The sequence below is a fragment of the Haliotis cracherodii genome, unplaced genomic scaffold (assembly GCF_022045235.1).
Source record: "Haliotis cracherodii isolate W230 unplaced genomic scaffold, xgHalCrac1.p SCAF_4, whole genome shotgun sequence".
In the NCBI taxonomy this organism is placed as follows: Eukaryota; Metazoa; Mollusca; class Gastropoda; order Lepetellida; family Haliotidae; genus Haliotis; species Haliotis cracherodii.
This window is the reverse complement of record NW_027266297.1, coordinates 20903464-20925437: the sequence shown is the minus strand read 5'-3', so window position 1 is coordinate 20925437 and position 21974 is coordinate 20903464. Positions and strand designations below refer to the sequence as shown.

Genomic DNA, 21974 nt, shown 5'->3' with positions numbered 1-21974 from the left:
TGTCTGGTTCATTGTCTGGTCCAGATTGAGTTATTAACAAGTAGCTGTTACATTCCTGGAATATTGCTGAGTGTGGCGTTAAACTACAGACAAACTCTGCTGGCTGATATATTCCCTGGGGTAAACGACCTATTATTGCCCCCTCCACCTCCCCTCAGTGCCAGGTTCTAGTAAGAGATACCATGTTGTCTACACATTGCATAATGTGCCACTGTATTTGTATTAATGTGCACTATGCATGTACAATGTAGCACACATCACAATGTACAATGTAGCACACATCGCACAGATAAGGTATAACACACAAGTATAACACTGTATTGTGTGACAATTGTAGATAGCTGTACACACAGTATTAAAGATTATCGCACAATGTTAATAATAACATGCACTTTACTCTACATATTAATTATAATGTAACTTAATATGGCATTAATGCCATTTTTCATAAATGTCTGTGATATTCCAATTTTACAGCAAATCTTCATGTGGCTTCTAATGTCACATCACCTACCTACCACGAATATGGAAAAATGTGTCCACAGTTACCGAGATTAAACAGATCTTTCTCCTAAACAGGACAGAGGAATTTTTCCCAAATCTTTCCAAGATTCACGAAAAAAAATTGGTGGTAGAAAAATTCCCAATTGTGCTACTCACAAGATGGCTTTGTGGAAGAGGCTCTGGTGGAATCTTTTTCGATGCTAAAGTCTAAAACTTTCACTCCCCTTGTCTTGCATAATTGAATACTTAGAGAAATTACCTCCAAGCTACAAGTAATTATGGATATTTGTTCATAGTGAATTAATTTTGTATGTTCTGAGCCTTGGTGGGGAACGTTTGACAATAAAACATAAGGGATACATTCATTTTATGTGTCCCGAATTAAAATAAGTTGACTACCGATCTCAACCTGGATATGATTTGATATATCCTGTGTGCGAGCCTAACGGCTGGGGGTACATAGGCTCACACACCGGGTACATCACACCATATGCCCCGAGGGATCTGTTGACAATAAATTTATCTCACAGACATTCATTCAAACAGATCCAGAAAATATGTCTGAAGTTTCACCAAGTGAAACTCTTTGATTCAGACATTTTGACAGCTTGCAGATGACTCAAACATACCAAGTTACTTCCCTTTACCCAATGCAGTCACATAAACATCGGTTCATTTCAGATCAATGATACTTATGTGAAATAAGCAAGTTACCAAAGTGTGTTCCAATCAATTTCTCACCAGAGTACATGAGTGGGCTCCTTGGAAAATAATTGTCCACTCCAGATCCAATCAGGAGGTAGTATTTTAATGTAAAGTGAGATAATTAATTTTGCAGCTTCCAAGCCTGGGCAACAGATAATCTATAATTCCGAGTTGAGAGTAGATTTTTTTCTCTATTACCCACAGTATTTTTTTAGGAAATGTAGAAAAAGGTGGCTTTCCTGATCTCAAGTCGAGACATCTCAGTAACTCTATTGTTGGACTGATCTCATATAGACCGTCATGATGTCATGAACAATGGATGTTGTCATCTTCATTTTTTTGCGACAATGCATTCATGTGACGTCACATTGCTCTGGGCCTCTTCACAAACAATGAAAACAATGCATCAATTGTTATAGTTATATTTTTACCTATATCATGGTGTACTATTTGATATATATCTTCTCTGGTCCTCTGGAATTACAAGAAACAATATTGATAGATATGCATTTTGTTCGTTTCTTTGGAAATAACCAAGAAATAACATAAATGGTAAAGGTTCAAATGTGTAATATTATCAGTGTCATTAACTAACCAAGGGTTGAATAACTAACTGCTTGGAATGTTGGTTTACTAACATGTGTATCAGTCCTGATGACCAGCACCATGTATACAGTGTGGCCAGAACATTTAGTTACATCTGCTTCTAGTTTTCTCATTCCTGAATTCCTTTTTTAATACTTTTGTATAATATATGATCTTTAGTATTTATTTAATTCCTGAATCCTAATTCAGTTTCTACATCACGACATACAACAGTAGCGCTAGCCCAAGATCAGATTCTGTTGAACCATGTTTTTGTTCCTAATTGCTTTCAGAATCTGCCTGTAGAAGTAAGAAATGGACCAGTGTCTGACTAAAATTTAACAGTATAACCTGACAGCTTTAGCTTTGTGTTTGAACCCTCAGTGTGGCTGACAATTTGATGTCACACATGGGTTAGCTTGCATTCCTTCTGATTTAGCTTCAACCCAACTGTCTAATGTAGTTTGTCACACAAGAAACTGATGTGAAGGTATTGTTGATCCTCCTACAGAAGAGAACCTGATGTTAGAGCTGTGTACTAATCCTGTGTAGAAATGATCTGATGATCTTGTTTCCCTACAGAGAAGAAAGTAGCCGTAACAAAACAGAAAGAAGAAAGTCATAAGCGTAAGTAATACCCAGACATATTTGGGACTTCCTGTTTGATATGGTACTACTTTAGTCATGTGTTTTCCCAAATCAGGGGGGGTAAGGGGCCCCAGTCATCTGAGGCACTGCAATTCGCTTTAAATCCCAGTTCACCCTGATTATGTTTCTGGGTTGTCAGCCCCATATCTGTGCTCGTGAATTTCACCAAAGTGGTAAATGTCTGAGAATGCATCACTAAGCGCTTTCCTCCCACATCAGACTGACATGCAATGATATCACTGGAATACTGGTCAAAGTGGCTTTAAAAACAAGTCAGACACTTCGAAATCGGAACAGATGTCATTTAACCAGCAGTGTATGTAACTTTCTTAGGTAGAATCACAGGATTTTCTGCTTTTAAGTCGCATTGCATATGGAAAGTGTTTCCTAAACAAGAAGTAATGTCATTAAGCTGGAGCTGCATATAACTTTCATATCAGAACAGCAGGAGGATTGTTACTTTTGAGGTTTTAGGTTGTAAGTGTCCTCAGACCACAAATATAGCCATTAGACCACACAGGCATTTAGGCTTATATTAGTTGGAGGTGTGGTACTTTAGTCTTGTTTGAGGTTGTAATTGGCATTGGTTTCCTCAAACCAATGGTAAGTCTTGCTTGACAATGGTATAAGGATCTATACCGAAACGTCGCCTTTACAGTAATTAAAGATGTTGTTATCCATAAATTGTGTCTACTTTGAAACCAATGACAATGGTATCAGACCTTAAGTGCATCGTGTTAAGTACAGTGATTTCTTGGGGATAGATGCTAACTTAGGGACAAGCTGCTTGTAAACATTTTCATGTTCTTATAATATGCTTCTAGAGCAATACAATTTTTAACTTTCATTGGTGCAATAAAACGTTTAGTATGTACACTATACGCAATTCAGGATGTCTTCAAGAATGTATTCATGTTTTTGTCACTTACCAAGAATTCCCAGTTTCCTATAGCTTTCTCATGACAGGAGACAGCTAGGCACCCTGGGTGCCATGAAATAATATGATGGCTCCAAGACTTATTCAATCTGTTTTTGATCAAGGATCTGTGTTGTGTGGTTCTGCTCTGTTTATGATATAGTTTTATGTTGTGAAACCTCTGTTATGATCATGGGAATGTTAGTTTTGCACAGTGGTGTAGCAGTATGATTTAGTCATGCCGTTGTTGATGTTGACAGCGGGAGACTGGACAGTGTGGCTGACAACTGGAAAGAGGGATGGGGCCATCACCAAGGATGAAGTCGTGCTGTTCGTGTATGGATCATCAGGGCATGTGGGACCAATCTCACTGGGGAAGGGGGAAGAGGACTACTTCAAACCAGGAAATACAGATCAATTCAAAGTACATGTAAGTATTTTTTATTATCTGAGGTTCAGCTGGGTCTGACAGGTGTCTTATCAAGTCTTGGAAGTGCTGTGAGTATCCCAGCAGATGTTGGGCCATGATGTCAGTATCCCAGTAGATCTTAGGCCATATTATAGGTATCCCAGCAGATCTTGGGAGATGATATAAGTATCCCATCAGATCTTGGGCCATGGTATAAACACCCAATCAAATCTTGGGCCATGATGTCAGTATCCCAGCAGATCTTAGGCCATACTATAGGTATCCCAGCAGATCTTGGGAGATGATATAAGTATCCCATCAGATCTTGGGCCATGATGTCAGTATCCCAGCAGATCTTGGGCCATGGTATAAACACCCCATCAAATCTTGGGCCATGATGTAAATACTCCATCACATCTTGGGCCATGATGTAAATACCCAATCACATCTTGGGCCATGATGTAAATACCCCATCACATCTTGGGCCATGATGTAAATACCCCATCGCATTTTGGGCCATGATGTAAATACCCCATCACATCTTGGGCCATGATGTAAATACCCCATCGCATCTTGGGCCATGATGTAAATACCCCAATCACATCTTGGGCCATGATGTAAATACCCCATCACATCTTGGGCCATGATGTAAATACCCAATCACATCTTGGGCCATGATGTAAATACCCCATCACATCTTGGGCCATGATGTAAATACCCCATCACATCTTGGGCCATGATGTAAATACCCCATCGCATCTTGGGCCATGATGTAAATACCCCATCACATCTTGGGCCATGATGTAAATACCCCATCTCATCTTGGGCCATGATGTAAATATCCCATCACACCTTGGGCCATGATGTAAATACCCCATCGCATCTTGGGCCATGATGTAAATACCCTACACACCTTGGGCCATGATGAAAATACCCCATCGCATCTTGGGCCATGATGTAAATACCCCATCACATCTTGGGCCATGATGTAAATACCCCATCACATCTTGGGCCATGATGTTAATACCCCAATCACACCTTGGGCCATAATGTAAATACCCCATCGCATCTTGGGCCATGATGTAAATACCCCCATCACATCTTTGGCCATGATGTAAATACCCCAATCACACCTTGGGCCATGATGTAAATATCCCATCACACCTTGGGCCATGATGTCAGTATCTAGCAGATCTTGGGCCATGATATCAATGTCCCAGCAGATCTTGGGCCATGACATCCTTAATCACTGTCATAAGCATAAGCAGCCTATGCTGGTTGTAAGAGGCAGCCTGGAGGATCAGGTGGCCAGAGTCGATGGCTTGGCTTATTGCATGTCATCATACCCCAACTACATTGATCGTTGCTCACAATGTCAATAACTGGCTTGTCTGGTTCAGACTTTATCATTTACAAACTGCGGTCATAGAGCTGGTATATTGTCCAGTGCAGCAGTAAATAACAAACACAAACAAACACGAAAAAACAAAGTGTTGCCACAGTATATAGTATCATGTTTATTCAACAGTTCCAGTCAAAACTGGGTCAGCTGTACAAGATCCGAGTTGGTCTGTCGGAGATTGAGCCGGACAGCAGCTGGTACCTGGAGAAGGTGAGTCAACTGTCACCTACTACCTGAATAACTTTGATTTAGATGATTGCTCGACATTCCTCCAATCAGGCCGGTTTATTGGTCACAGCAGCATATGACACCACCCATTGGATGATGACTTCATTGTATTCCAGATAACATCATGTCTAGCTCATTGTTGAGAGTTCATGAACAGTGTTGATGACTGACTTTAGATGCCCCGAAATTTTCAAACTTGAAACAAGTTAAATTTCCAGATACTCCATAACACCTGCATATCTGAAACACGTAATGTCTATCTCCTGACTTACTTTCTAACATGCAAGAGTGCCGATACCAGGCGATAGTGACTGTATGACAACTTGACCGCCCCCTCCCACTGTGTCTAGGTGCGGATGATGGACATGAGCTCCAAGGAGGAGCTGCTCTTCAAGGTCAACCGCTGGCTGTCCAGGACCGAGGACGACCATGATGTGTGGAGGGAGCTGCCTGTCACCTCCAAGAACCAGCGCCCTCTACCAGGTGGTGCATCTATCTCCTTCAAGCAGGTGTATGTGTGCATGCAGGTGTATGTATGTGTGCAAGCAGGTGCATGTATGTGTGCAAGCAGGTGTATGTGTGCATGCAGGTGTATGTGTGCAAGCAGGTGTATGTGTGCATGCAGGTGTATGTGTGCAAGCAGGTGTATGTGTGCATGCAGGTGTATGTGTGCAAGCAAGTGTATGTGTGCAATTAGGTGTATGTGTGCAAGCAGGTGTATGTGTGCAAGCAAGTGTATGTTTAGGGACAGGAAGTTTGCTGTGTTGGTTTGATAGAGATAATTATGATCATATGGGTAGGAATCATGTCTCAGTTTAAAGCGACAACATTGTATACCTATTATTGATATCTGATATTTGAAGTATAAACTTCTTCCAAAAGTCAGTCTGGGTTTAGTCAAAGACATAGTCTAGGTTCAGTCAAGACATGGAGTGTAGTTCAAGACATAGTCTGGGTTAAGTCCAAGACAGTAGTCTGTGTTTAGTCAAAGACTGTCTGTGTTTACTGACTTTAAAAGTCCAGTTTCCAGACATAATATGGGTTCCATCATGGACATAGTCTGGCTTCCTTCAAGGACATAGTCTGTGTTCAGTCAATGACTTAGTCTGTGTTCAGTCAATGACATAGTCTGTGTTCAGTCAATGACATAGTCTGTGTTCAGTCAATGAAATAGTCTGTGTTCAGTCAATGACATAGTCTGGCTTCCTTCAATGACATAGTCTGTGTTCAGTCAATGACATAGTCTGTGTTCAGTCAATGACATAGTCTGTCTTCCTTCAATGACATAGTCTGTGTTCAGTTAATGACATAGTCTGTGTTCAGTCAATGACATAGTCTGTGTTCAGTCAATGACATAGTCTGTGTTCAGTCAATGACATAGTCTGTGTTCAGTCAATGACATAGTCTGGCTTCCTTCAATGACATAGTCTGTGTTCAGTCAATGACATAGTCTGGCTTCCTTCAATGACATAGTCTGTATTCAGTCGATGACATAGTCTGGCTTCCTTCAATGACATAGTCTGTGTTCAGTCAATGACATAGTCTGGCTTCCTTCAATGACATAGTCTGTGTTCAGTCAATGACATAGTCTGTGTTCAGTCAATGACATAGTCTGGCTTCCTTCAATGACATAGTCTGTGTTCAATCAATGACATAGTCTGGCTTCCTTCAATGACATAGTCTGTGTTCAGTCAATGACATAGTCTGTGTTCAGTCAATGACATAGTCTGTGTTCAGTCAATGACATAGTCTGGCTTCCTTCAATGACATAGTCTGTATTCAGTCAATGACATAGTCTGGCTTCCTTCAATGACATAGTCTGTATTCAGTCAATGACATAGTCTGGCTTCCTTCAATGACATAGTCTGTGTTCAGTCAATGACATAGTCTGTGTTCAGTCAATGACATAGTCTGTGTTCAGTCAATGACATAGTCTAGGTTCCTCAAGGGAGACTGTAAGAACAGTCAATGTATATATCTGTCACCTGACAGGACATGACACTATTTATACCTTTGCCTGATGATCTATTAGTTTGAATAGTTGATATAGAAAACCTGTATGAGCATGTCAGCTTGTGTGAGCCATGTTGAAGGTCCATCATTCTGGAACATCTACAGCCTGCAGTATATCTGACCTGTACCACCTATGTTTTCAGTGCATGTGTACCAGGTGGAAGTCTTCACAGGAAGTGGTGAGGGGGCCGACACTGACGCCGATGTCTCCATCACCATCTACGGCGAGCGTGGGGACACTGGCAAGAGGAAACTGTACATGTCCAAATCAAACAAGAAGGCATTCCAGAGGGGCAAGGTGAATTGAGATTTTTGTAACAATCCTTGTTTTCTTAAATTCCGGGGTATTTTAATATTTCATTCAAACAAATAGTGTAAACCTAAAATATTAAAGCCTTTTCTTGTTTGTGGGTCCTGTTATGAGTGAAATGCACCTCTGCAAAGCCATAGCAATAGTTATTTCCATCATAACATGGAAAAAGTATATTCCAATTTGCAAATTTTTACTGACGCTCATGTCCAGATAAATCTCTGCCATATCCCGATTTCTTTATCACTGACTGGTCAGGTGGCCATACCTAGTGTGGTTATTGACTATTGATGTGATATTATGTCCTGTCACACAGATCGACGTGTTTGACTTAGAGGCAGTGTCACTCGGGGAACTAGAGAAGCTCTACATCAGCCATGACGGAGTCCGGGCTGGAAAGGGGTGGTACCTGGAGAAGGTTGTCGTGAAAGAGTCATCAGGTGTTGACAGTCGGCAGTTCTACTTCCCGTGTGACAGGTACACTGCCTCCTGGGATTCTCTGTCCTAGAGTTATTTGCTGTTTGTATGGTTGACTGGTTGTATTGAATAGTATGTCTGTCAGTTGTCAGGACCATTATGAAGACCCGGTTAGAATTAGTCTTCAGCTACCAATGCTTGTCGTAAGAGGATACTAACTGTATTGAGTGGTCAGACTTGTGACTTGGTTGATGCATGTCATCGTATTCTAATTGTGTGGATCAAAGCTCATGATGTGAATCACTGAATTGTTTGGTCCAGACTCTATTCCTTACAGACTGCCATGATATAGCTGGAATATTGCTGTGAAGGGTGTTAAACAAAAAACAAACAAATGTCGTCAGGAGAGGTATGCTTTAAAAAGTAGGGGTTCAAGGCAACATTAGTTGTGTATTGTATGGTTGCAGCAGATGGGAAAAGCAATAATGAAAAAACTAAACAAACTTGTCCACTTTAAATGATAAACATACAAAACATGATATTTTAGAAAATAGAAGTAGCATTAATTTCACTGCAAGTTATTCATGGCCGAGGGCAGAGTAAGACTGATGGTATGACTGAGATACTGTTCTCTCTTCTACACAGGTGGTTGGACAGTGGGAAGGAGGACAAGAAGATAGAGAGGGAGCTGATGGTGGCAGACCCACCCTCCGTCTCACGTGAGTACCCTTGTTCAGTGTGTGTGTGTGGGGGGGTGGGGGGGGGGGGGGGGGGGTGGGGGGGAGCAGTAACAGTGCAGACAGAGACTTTTGGCCAGTTACAGTCCCAGACTCACCTGTAGGCAGAGACTATTGGCCAGTTACAGTCTTAGACTCACCTGTAGGCAGAGACTATTGGCCAGTTACAGTCTCAGACTCACCTATGTTACACATAGTAAATAATCAACGAGAAATTATACCAATAAAAAACTCACTAACACAAGACATCACATGTAAAGAAAGAACAATGTGTACAAAAAGGACACTAACATTGACAATAAAGAGCGCCAGATGGCACTGCAATTTGTAAAAAGTTTTGAGTTTAATCGGCTTGTTCCACCATGTATGTGATAAATGCAAGTGCTCAATGTATTACATAATTCCTCATGCACTCAGCGTGTGCACACAGTCTTGTTACTGTGCTGTGGTACCTGGGTTCATCTGCTCTTTCATCTCTGTGACAGAGGGAGACTTCAAGCTGCTGGTGAAGACTGCCAGTGATTCCAAACCCGTCAGTGGCGGCAAGGTCTCCATTGCCTTCTACGGCAACACCGGCAACAGTGAAGACATCGCCCTGTATGCTCCATCACCACAGGCCAAGCTGTTTGAACCAGGAAATATGGATGAGTTCGAGGTCTGTACCGAAAACAGTTGATGTATTGTCAAGTTCTTCGTGACATTGACACCTGTGTTCATAATATGTGAAAATGTTATATGATCAGAGCCAAAATATGTTCAAACTTTGCAAATACCAGATTATTTCTTGGAAGGAAGTCAAAATTGATAGAGGGTATGCTGGTACAATTAAATTATGATCTATCCATTAAGATGAGACAAATGCATTATGCATAGGTATAATATTAATGAAGCTATTGATTTTGTTGATGATGTGCTTTTTCTCCATCAGGTGGCTGTGGGAGATATTGGGGAGTTGTATAAGATCCGTATCTCACGAGATGACCATGAGAACTGGAAAGGATGGCACCTACAAGATGTAAGTGTGTCTGTCTGTCTGTCTGTCTGTCTGGCTGGCTGGCTGGCTGGCTGGCTGGCTGGCAGTCTTTGAAGACCTTGGCTTGTCAGTACATTTCTGTTCCTCAGGGTTTTTTACAACCTTATGTTTGTTGTAAAGGACTGTAAATAATCTATATATATGTAGGTTAGGAGAATGTTAAAGATCTGATGATACTTTATCCATTTCATGCATGTACCACGTCTATATATCTAAACAAGACTCACTGGAGGCCCATTGGTTAGTGTGGTCACCTGTCTTGCTGAAAGCCCTGGTTCAGGTTTACACTTGCGTACATTTGAGAGGACATTCTGAACAGCCTCCCATATTACATGCCAGCCTTGTTCAGTAAATCATTCAGCTCCATCCATGAGATACATTCTAGCTCCATCCTCGGTTGTTCCATCTGTGTGATACATTCTGGCACCATCCATTGTAGCTTAATCTGTGTGATACATTCTTGACTAATGCCATCGGATGGCCAGGCTTGCTGACTTAGTTTAAGCATGTCTTTATATCCTATTTGCTCAGATCAATGCTCATGATGTCAATCACTGGATTGATGACTTACTGACCGCCATCATAATGCTGCAATATTGAGGTGTGTATAGTTAAACAACAAACTAAGAAACAAGGTACACTCTGCCTTTTGTTATTTCAGGTCACTCTGCAGGACAAACACACAAAGGATGAGTTTGTGTTCAAGTTTGACCGCTGGCTAGGGCGGGGCATGGAAGATTCAGACCTGTCTAGGGAAGTTGCAATTGTCAGGGGAGGGAAGCCAGTCGACCAAGGTAGAACATGTCGCTTGCTCCTGTTTGATAACTGGGCCCCTTCCACAGAAAGGGGCACGGGTGGCCCAGTCGTCTAAGGTGCCGCGATTTGCTGTGCAGAGTTGCGTCCCTTAGGCACCCCAGAAACCTATGATTGTGGGTTCGAATCCTGTTTCGCTCCGATTATGTTTCTAGGTTTGGCTGCACAATACCATGCTTGTGGGTTTCACCAAGCGGTAAACGTCAGAGACCTGCATCACTTTGGGCTTTCCTCCCACATAAAGCTGACTTGCCGTGATATGACTGGAATACTGTTAAAAGCGGCTTTAAACCCAACACACTCACTCACTCACTCACTCTTCCCCAGAAAAACAAATAGACCAAGGCACTTTTCACAATTTGAACAGCTTGATGTGTAATGATCAGTTTGTATAAATTGTATGATTCAAGCTCTTCATGATCTTGCCTCTAAGTCACAGATGGGGACTCTTGACAATTCTTTATCGGGATATATGATCGGAATATAAAGTTGCCGTTGTGATTACAAAAGGGTGAGGTGAAGCCAAGCCCTACTGTTCTTGCAACTGTTTATTTTATCCCAATAAAGTACTGCAAGAGCCCTCTATCTGGCTTAGAGTACAGCCAAGTACACAAGTCCCACGAAATAGGACACCCAAATAAGTGAACAATTTACGCAAATTGCAATTCGACAATGCCACTGAAGGCCTGTGAATCCAGGAGCGGCAAGCGGCAAGCGTTTATTGGTTGGAGTACATTTTCAGGATGTCGTTGTACTACACATGAGGCTCTGTTTATTGAATATCAATGCTGACAGCAACTCTTTTTTAAATATCTGTCTTTGTTGACATTTTAAACTGGTGACAAGTATCCAGGTGAGCTACAGTGCCACGGACATATTTTTTATGCTGTGACACAGTGATACATCTTGAATGCAGAGACTTCCAGTTTTCTTCTGAACTATTGACTACCTGCCACATTACTACTTGTGTCTTTCCACAGTGTATCACTACACTCTGACTGTTTACACTGGAGATCACTGGGCAGGCGAGACAGATGCGGAGGTCTACATGACCTTATTTGGTAGCCATGGTGACACGGGGCGTCGACGACTGTATTGTAACCCATCTGATGGACCCAAATTCCGGAAGGGGAAGGTAAGGGGGAATAAATGTATTTATTACCTATGTACTTTTCTACATATATACAAAAGTGTATGAGATATGAAATATTCAATTATAAAGGTAATGTCATGCCTACCAAACTATGTGCATTCATAGGAATCTAGTTTTACGAGAAATACAATACCAAAACATGGGCGGATACAGAGGGGGGGTGCGCACCCCCCCTTTTTATTTCGAAAAAAATCTTTATTTCTGTAAAAATTACCACCAAAGACAATAAATAGATCTTAATTGTGCACCCCCTCTTTTAAAAAAAAGCTGTATCCGCCCATGTAATATATTGATAATGTTGATCTCACTTTGTGTTCAGTGGTGATATGGATTTCCTGAGAGCATGATCCATGTTAAACTGCAGCATAGTATATCAGTGGGCTAGCACTATGAAACCAGCATTAGTGTGGACTAGTACAAGCAGCCACACACACCACACATGCATGGGAGTCGCTATATAAGTGAAATAATCTTGAACGTTACATTAAACTAAACTCCAGTTCACCACCTTACACCTTTTGGCACTAAGGATGCTCTCTTGCAAGATGATAAGACATTCTCTCAATGTGTTTGTCCTCTTGTATAGTTAAACTTATGTCTTGGCGCAAAGTTTGGGAGGAAACGTGTGCACAGCTGATTGCTATTTCCGGCTTAGTTTACAAGAAAATACACACAGTAATCTTAATGTCTGCATATAAAACAATGCCTTTGAGAGCAGGAAATACATTTTAAATGGTAAATCATCATGTCTAGTGATGTTTTATATCAAATTTCATACTTTTATTGACCAAGTTTGGTAGCGTTGTTTGTCTTTTAAAATGTCTGTACAGAAAATTTAAATGTCCGGTGAGCAATATTTTAAACCGGACATTTGAGATTCCAATCGGACATGTCCGGCACATATGACCGTTTCCAGACCCCTGGCGCAAACATAGATGAAGTGTATTGTATGTAATCATACGCTTCCTTTCAGAGTGATGTGTTTGAGTTTGAAGCAGTGGACATAGGAGAGTTACGGAACTTGGTTATGGGTCACTCCGGCCAAGGTCACGGTGCTGGTTGGTTTCTGGACAAGGTGGAGGTGACGGGGAAAGGTGGCAGCCGCCCCAGTGCCCAGTATGTCTTCCCCTGCTACCAGTGGCTGGACAGTGGGGAGGGGGACGGAGCCACAGAGAGGACACTCCGACTCATAGGTCAGAGGTCACCTTATATTCTTAATTGTCGATAATTAAAGTATAGTCATAAGTGTGTTTATTGATCATTGACACCCCATTTATTTTTAACAAGGCTTAGATCAGGTCAAAAGTCACCTCATGTTCGTGATCACATGATTATTGAAGTATGGTGAAGTATCGAAGTAAGTGTATGTATTTAGTACTGAAACTCAATCTGTTTCTAACAATCCCATGGGGATTCTAGTTTAAAATAGTTCCCTAGAATGTGCTTGTTGTACAAACAAGGTGACCTAATGGATCAGGTGCTCATAATATCAGTCACTGGATTGTGTGGTCCAAACACTAGAATTTACAGGCTGCCATCATCTAGCTGGAATATTGCGGAGTAGGACATTAAGCAAGCAAACAGTTTCTAGCAATGCTTAGATCAGATCAGAAGTCACCTTATGTTCTCAATCACGTGTTTATTTAAGTATGAAGTGTATGAATTATCATGAAGGTGCAAAATCTGATTTAAAACAGAGAAATATGTACACATTGTTTTACAAGACATAAAAATGTAAAACCAAATTTATGGCATTTATCACATGTCACTAGAGTTCTGAACAAGGGAGAACATGGCTGTCAAGTAGAAATACGGTAAACTACGGATATAACAAACTCAAAAGGACCACTAATTTTAGTTCGTTATAACCGTAGTTCGTTATAAGCATATATACAGCAAATAGTCGGGACAAAAAAGTAAGTTCGCTATATCCGTCAGTTCGTTATAAGCGTGTTTGTTATAAACGTAGTTTACTGTATGTCCACCAGAATTGATTACAAAACACAGATTAAACAGGTGGCACACCTCATGGACAGCTAGGAACCAGTGGTTGGTGCTAGTTTCATATTGGAGAGATGAGAACACCTAAACAGAATTAGATGCATAAATATGTTATACACAAATCCAATATGATGAAGGATGTTGGTTGATCTTTCAGGCACTGTAGATACCCGCAAGAAGTCACCAGCAAAGAAGAATGGCAAAAACAGTGAGTAGCTCCAGATGTCTATCTCGAAGTCTTGATCCATTAATGTTTATCTGCTGAAGTCTTGATCCATCAATGTTAGCTGCTGAAGTCTTGATCCATCAATGTTTATTTGCTGAAGTCTTCATCCATCAATATTATCTGCTGAAGTTTTCATCCATCAATTTTTATTTGCTCGTCTTGATCCATCAATGTTTATCTGCTGAAGTCTTGATCCATCAATGTTTATCTGCTGAAGTCTTGATCCATCAATGTTAGCTGCTGAAGTCTTGATCCATCAATGTTTATCTGCTGAAGTCTTCATTGATCAATTTCTATCTGCTGTTTTCAGCCCATCTGGAAATGATACTTCATTATTAGACTCTGCAGTATGTATAACTATCAATTCAAATGGGCCCATCAACTTGCAGATGGTGTGTATGATGTGATCATCAAGACATCAGATGAGGAAGATGCAGGGACAAAGTCAAATGTCACTGTCACGTTGTGTGGGAAGCTCGGTGACTCCAAACCACAGCATGTCCCAGACCCCAAGGGGGATGTGCTCTATCCTGGGAGAGAGGGCAAGTTCCAGGTGAGACTTGTTGGTTGGGGAGGTGGAATGGTGTTTGGGGAGGAAGGTCAGTTGTCTGTACACAGTTTTAAAAATAGCTTTTTCATGTCATATCAGTGATAGTTCAAGTATCTTAGAGTGAGTGAGTTGGGTTTAACGCCACTTTTAACAGTATTCAGTTACATCATGGCGTGTCAGCTTAATGTGGGAGGAAAGCCCAAAATGATGCAGGTGTCAGACGTTTACCACTTCGGTGAAACCCACAGGTACAAGTATGGTGCTGACAAACCTAGAAACATAATCGGGATTCGAACCTTAGAAACATAATCGGGATTCGAACCCACAATCATAGGTTTCTGGCGTGTCCAAGGGATGCAACTTTGCACAGCTAATCATGGCGCCTTAGACGACTGGGCCATCCGTGCCCCCGAGTATCTTAGAGAACCATCTAATCTTGTGGCACTCCAGTGAATCATTTCAGCCATACTAGGCACTGTAAGGTCTATGTTATGGTTGCAGATCAATGCGGGTAACATCGGGGACTTGACAAAGATCCGCCTGGAGCATGAGGCTCTTAGTGCCAGCCCTGCCTGGAGGTGCGACTATGTGAAGGTTTCAAACTCCTCCACGGGGGAGGAGCAAATGGTGTATGTAGACAGGTGGTTGGCTGAAGAGAAGGATGATGGACAGACTGTGAGGGAGATCGCTGTCACCGACAGACCCAATCAGATGCCGCTTCCCAGTGAGTCCAATCTGAACATGCACTCAGGGTTACATAACTTGCGTTGTTTTTTTATAGACAGACATGTTGACTGTTTGGGTCCCATTCAACAAAGTGATCTCAGAGCTACAAGTAATATAAGTCCATGTTAAAGTATGGGAGTTATGACAACTTATGATCATCTTCGCTGTTGTGTTAGGTTTACATATTGTGAACGCCAATGTGCACGCGCTACTACGCCATACGTCACGTGCCCCAGCATCGGGAGTGACGTCATGACTATGTACCTGTGGTCAGTTACGAATAAATTATCATTCAGTTCAGACGATGTTTTGCTTGATGTTCCTCCCAAGTTAGGGGCGGGTCGTACAAGTACCTGAGCCTGATGTACAGTCTTACAAATACATGTTGTACACTACAGTCACTTTGTGAAACAGGACATAGTCAATGTGCGCAGAAATGTCATGACCCTGATACACAGGATCACCAATGTTAAATACCATCTATAGTAAAATTCAGCTCTACCAAATAATACTTAGTTTTTGAGTAGTTACTTTCTATCCAGCAGTTAATAAGACCAGAGACCAACACTCCTCAAGGCAATAGATCACTAGGCCTTGATCCATGTGGTTGTCCACATTAGAACGAGATATATTGTCAAACATTAATTACAAAAGAGGAATTCAAGTACGTTGTTCATTCATTGGTAGCATTCATTTTCGTGACTGATGTTTCATGTGGTGTTGGTACTCTCCTCATGCGTGTAGTCATACATCTTTATACAAGGAGATGCCATGATCACTACACTAAAGACGTTGCTCATGATATCAATCACTGGATTGTCTGGTTCAGACTTGATTATTTACAGGCAGCGTCATATCGCTGGAATATCACTGACTGTTTACTTAAACAAAGAAACAACCTATGTTTGGGAACAGAAACTCTTTCTTGGACTGATTCCTTGTTTGTCGTTGCAGCCCTGCAGTATGTGGTGATGATCCAGACCGGGAGGGGTCGGGGAGATGGTTGTCCAGGCGCACAGGTAGCAGTCAACCTGTATGGTATCCATGGCAACACAGGACTCCGCCCACTGACTGGATCCCTGAACGGAGTGAACAGTATGTGGAAGGACGGCCACCTGGATGTGTTCGTGGTCCCAGCTGTCTCCGTGGGCAAGCTCCAGCAGGTGCAGCTTAAATTCACGGGGAAGGGGAGAGGTGAGTCGTGATGTCCCTCAGGGACACATTACTATCGTTCTCTTGTCAACAAACATGTTTATATCTTTAAAGATCAAGATCTGCCAAACTGGCACAGCTCCATTATGGAAAGTTCAAAGGGTTTGTGTACTACAAATAATTTAATAAACTTTATCTTTTGAAAATTATGTCTTATTGCTTAAAAATGTGTACTACCCTTTTCTCAAATTTAGTTAGAACAAATGCTCCTTGAAACCTGTCGCTGGCACACCATTCTGAGAGTGGAATGAGTGCATAAACTATGTGACTCCAGTTGGGGATGAGTGTCCCTATCTGTTCACATGTGAAGCTCTTCTCCAGCAACAAACTATTTACATTCCCAAAGTAATGTATGAATGACTTAATTTGTTCAAATTAAACAATTGTTCTAATCTCATAAAGCAATAAATTTATAAAACCTTTCTAAATTTATTAATGTACTGTTTAAAAAAAGTGCTGCTGAAACTTAATTTCCATCCCTGTCATCTTCCTTGTCTTATTTATTGAATGTATACAAGCATGCTCATGTTACACCATTGATGGGTTTTCAAGTAATAAATTGAATTGATATGGTTAGTAGGGAGTGAGTTGTGTTTAACGAAGCTTTTAACAGTATTCCAGGTATATCAGGGCGTGTCAGCTTAATGTGGGAGGAAAGCCCAAAGTGATGCAGGTCTTAGACGTTTACCACTTCGGTGAAACCCACGAGCACGGGTATGGTGCTGAAAAACCTAGAAGCATAATCGGGGCAAATCTTGGGATTCGAACCCACAATCATAGGTGATAGGACGCAACTCTGCACAGCTGATCATTGCGCCTTAGACGACTGGGCCACCGATGCCCCCTCGGTAGTGGGGAAGTGTTGCGAAATTATGCTCTCCTTCAAGAAAGCTTCCTATCAGATGACAGTCAGGCAGCATTTTTCTAAATAGAGTGCACTTAATTATTTGTCAAATCATTTAGGCTTGAACATTTTCATGTCGGTTTAGGTACACCTACAAGATACCAGACACCTATCTGCCATGTTTGTTTGATGCTACTTATATAGCAGCACATGACAGTTTGACTGTATTTAAAATAGAGCAGTGAAGCTCAAAATAAACAGCAAAAATGAGTTTGCTTGCATTTGTTTGGGTTAATTAGATTAAACCTTGCATTTGCATATCAAACAATTCAGAAACATAAAAAATTGGACATCAACATGGAAAAATATGCTTCATAAAGACATCAATGACATCCATCAGAGCCACATTTCAACAAACCTGAGTTACATTTGTATTTGTATTATCTTTGGAAAGTAAAGATGAAATTTACTTATGATAGCATTTGTTACAAATCCCCCATATCCTTTATTATTTTAGCAAAGCATCTAAAAATGGCTGCTAAAAAGTTTAGAAGTGATTGCACAACCTGGTCAAAGCCCTAGTAACCTCTAGCCACGTAGGCATGTGAGGGCTATTTATGAAATCGTGGCTTCTCAAGTGATTATAAACGCTTGGGAAAAGAAAGAAGAAAAGAAAAGAAAAAGAAAAGTCTTAATACTTGTGATGTATTGTTTAAAAAACATTGAAGGGGAATTAGTTCACTTTCATAATAAAACTGTTCTATGTGCCGTTGCACAAGCAAACTTAGCGCTAAGGTGATCGTAACTTCCATACCTTAGCAGAGTCTTACGACAGTCGTAGCGCTGAGGTTCTGTTGTACAATGGCACCCTGTTCAGTATTTCAGAGTATGATGGTACTGCCAATACATGTATTGCTTTCATGACATGACAATGTTTGTTTTGTCAGATAACGACTGGACGGTGGAGCATGTGACTGTGATGGAGAATGTGTCGGCTATGTTTGAGAGTGTGTGTCAATGTAACCAGACACTGCAGGATGATGGCAAGGGCGCTTTGAAGTCTCTACCTGTGTCAGGTAAATAACAACATCTTAGATAAAGAGTGTTCAGCAGCTTCATTGCTTTCTTGTTAAGATTTGTTTGTTTGTTGTTTCATGTGAACCCAGCAAATTCCAGATATATACCAATCTCATTAAAATCAGATCTTAGTTTTCGCTACCGCTAAACAAAGATCTGATGACATCCCATTAGGGTCACGTCAGAACGACCTTTCGCAAATTTTGACTGACCAATGAAATGACTGACAAGAAATCGACATTATCCAATCAGAAGGCAGCTCTCTCGAGCTTTACGACACTAGTTTCAAACTGGCAATTACGCTTCGAAACATATTTTGACGTATTCTTGATTAAAAAATTTAAAACTGATAAGAACAACATTCTGGAATGGCTTATAGATGCTCTACATTGTAATGGATATAATCATAAAACCCGTAACTGTTGTTCGGAATACCCTGTGTTAAATATTTCATGGTTGCATGATTAGAAAAGACATTCCGACTGTCACTTTCATGTTCTGGTAAGCGAAGCTCTGATTGGTTGGATGAAAAGTCATTCTGGCATGACCCCTAATGGGATGTCCTCAGATCTTTGATTAGCTATGGCGAGAACTAAGATCTGATTTTAATGAGATTGGATATATACCATCGGCTTACAAATAATCATATCTGAACCAGACAAACCAGTGATTGATATTGTTAGCAACAATTCCTGCTGTTGGGTTACAATGCCATGTGATCAACTGAGTTACTGAGCCTTCTGAACCATTCAGTCACCTCTTACAACAAGCATAGGTGCTGGGGATCAGCTCCAACCCCGAATCTTGACAGGGCTGTTAAGAATTAAATTGGAAGACACATGGTTAGCTTATTGATCTCAGTAGAACCAGTCAGACATCCTCTGCAATGTGTAGAAACATTTCTGATTGGATATGTTAGATTTTTGGAAGATTTATTTACCCATGCAGTGAGATATTCAAAAGTTAAAATTAGAATTCTGATCATCATACAGTTTTGAAAGTAGAAGGATATTAATACTTCGTGACAAGTTGTGATTTTCTCAGAGAGGTCAGTAGTTCAATCCCCAGCCTTGTCATATCAAAAAGCGTTAAAAGATGGTGCTTGTTGTTACCCTGCCTGGTGCTCGGCATTAGGGGATAAAACAATGGGTGATTGGCTCGGAGTCAGTACACTGTGTCTGAGTGGGGTATCCATGTTAAACTAAGGCATGGTATCTCAGTGAGCTAGCACCATTGAAACATCATTAGTCCAGACTAGTACAACGAGACGCACACACACTCACGCACATACACACAGGGAAGCACTTTGCGTTATAAGTGCATTAATCAATTACCCCATCTTTTCACCACCTCTCAGTTCTACAAGGCAGTATTACAATATGGCATTTTATAACCACAAACTCCACATAAGCCTCTTCATTACAGAGACTCAGATATCAACCGGAGTGCCAGAAGACATCGCCTTCCGGATCCGAGACAAGAAGGAGCCCACAAGTCGAGGAAAATGGACAGGTCTGGTGTACACTGGCGGTCAGAGTGACGCAGGGACCAAGGACAAGGTCATGATGGTCATCTACGGTACAACTGGACACACGGAACCCAAGCAGATCAACAAGGATGGTACTCTCAGTCCTGGGTCCTGCCTTAAAGTGCAGGTAAGGCTTGTTGAAATAATTGTATTAACATGTTGAACCAAGCAACAGGAGTCTTCATTACTGTTTGCTTGGTGCTTACTTTTCCTTTGATGTAACCTTAACAGCTCCAAATCCATTAATGTCTCACACCATGTAGACTGCCAGGTTAGGCTTACCATAATAAGTTTCAGATTCCTTTGCTGAAAAATTATCATGACTTCAATTGGACATACAAGCCATTACTCTTGGCTGAGGGTGCTCTGGTGTATTTGGGGAATATTGTGAATTATCTACATTCCAAACTGTTTTCAAGACATTTTGACTTCAAATTGTATTTGTTGAGAATGATACATGTAATATACTAAATGCTTTGTAGTCACATTGCCTAGACCAGTTAACAAGAAGAGGATATAATGGTTAGTTTTACATTGAATGAAATATTAAGATACCCCTGAATTTTTAAGAAAAGAAGGATTTTAAAGAAAATCCCAGTTTTGAACAAGCTTTTTTTTCTCAGTTTGTCTGCCATGGGCACTTAGTTTAGAATCCTAGATAAGTCCCTTCCCTGTACGTATTTATTTTCAGCTGAATGTGGGCAAGATAGGCAAAATGTTCAAGGTCCGGATCTTCTTTGATTCCAAAGCAGGCAATTCCTCCTGGTTCTTGGAGAAGGTAAGTACCATTATGGCGTTCTGTACGGATGTTTCCTGTAAATGATGAATTGGTGTTTTCCATTCCAACATTCTAATGTTAACGCTATGTCACAACTGTCTATCCTAATGTGTGAAAGAGTACATAATATCTGGCCATGAATAGTTAGGAAAATGTTTCTCACCAGTATGCTAGTCATTTAGGGAATGATTTTTTTCAGGCCGGGCAATAACTTTTGTCATGTCAGATTTTAAAATTAGCTTCATGAATGTAAAGATTGTCTGGATTTTAATGGCCGCTAGGACATTTTCTGCTAACTAACTGCAAAAATGCCTGGTGACACATTTTCATTAAAAAACAGATTTAAGTTCTCAGTACTGCTACACAAAGATCTGAGGATGTCTCACTTCAATGGGATAGACATTTGAAACAGAAGAGACCTTCCGTAGCCCATGGGACATACTGCCATACAATCTCATCTTCCCGAGGCAAGAGAGTTAACTGACTTTAAAAGTCCAGTTTCCACCCTTGCCGAACTGGGCAGGAATTCCTGGGCTCGATCCTAACGCCAGTTGTTATTACAAGTTATGTCCCTTCTAAACCTTTCCCATGGACCAATCAGATTCCACCTCTCGTAACAATGGCATTTGTTTCAAACGAAATGGTGGCGCCCAGTCAAGACCATCTGATTGATAATGAAGATCTATATTATGATTAAACAGTTTTTACATTGTGAAGTGAATCAAATCAAGTGAGTACCTTGATTAAAAACATGAAATGATTTGAAAAATATCTGTTGACACATACTTTGCAAATCCTGCAATCGACCGAAATCTTCACGACAGTTTACGAACCCGTTTTCGATTTTGTTGCGCGATTTTGATTGGACTATGCATTGACTCGTTAGTCCAGCCAAAATGTAACTCCATAATACCAGCCTAGTTTTGCAAGGGTTGAAACTGGACTTTTATAGTCAGTTAACTCTCCTGCCTCGGGAAGATGTACAATCTCAGCCATCTGTGAGACATACCAGAATTATGTTTTGTTCAGTTTTAAATTTTTGAATCAAAGACTTTTGTCAAAATATTTTTATAACTAAGTCTGGTATAGAAGTCACTACTTTCAAATTAGTGCTGTAAAGCTCAAGAAAGCTGCTTTCTGATTTGCTAATGTCGACATC

At 40.9% G+C, this 21974-nt stretch overlaps 1 protein-coding gene across 1 annotated transcript in view; it reads left to right on the top strand.

The window, feature by feature from the left end:
- The window catches only part of LOC139480290 (lipoxygenase homology domain-containing protein 1-like), a 111561-nt gene that overhangs the window by 60128 nt on the left and 29459 nt on the right, over positions 1-21974 (top strand). Inside the window, exons 24-42 of the mRNA XM_071263342.1 lie at positions 2377-2421; positions 3619-3788; positions 5296-5379; positions 5748-5880; positions 7554-7708; positions 8037-8197; positions 8783-8856; positions 9360-9529; positions 9803-9889; positions 10569-10701; positions 11701-11855; positions 12847-13066; positions 14032-14082; positions 14490-14653; positions 15152-15374; positions 16331-16570; positions 18380-18508; positions 19935-20164; positions 20729-20815. Of these exons, the coding sequence (XP_071119443.1) occupies positions 2377-2421; positions 3619-3788; positions 5296-5379; positions 5748-5880; positions 7554-7708; positions 8037-8197; positions 8783-8856; positions 9360-9529; positions 9803-9889; positions 10569-10701; positions 11701-11855; positions 12847-13066; positions 14032-14082; positions 14490-14653; positions 15152-15374; positions 16331-16570; positions 18380-18508; positions 19935-20164; positions 20729-20815 (2711 nt within the window). The remainder of the gene's footprint in view (positions 1-2376; positions 2422-3618; positions 3789-5295; positions 5380-5747; positions 5881-7553; positions 7709-8036; positions 8198-8782; positions 8857-9359; positions 9530-9802; positions 9890-10568; positions 10702-11700; positions 11856-12846; positions 13067-14031; positions 14083-14489; positions 14654-15151; positions 15375-16330; positions 16571-18379; positions 18509-19934; positions 20165-20728; positions 20816-21974) is intronic.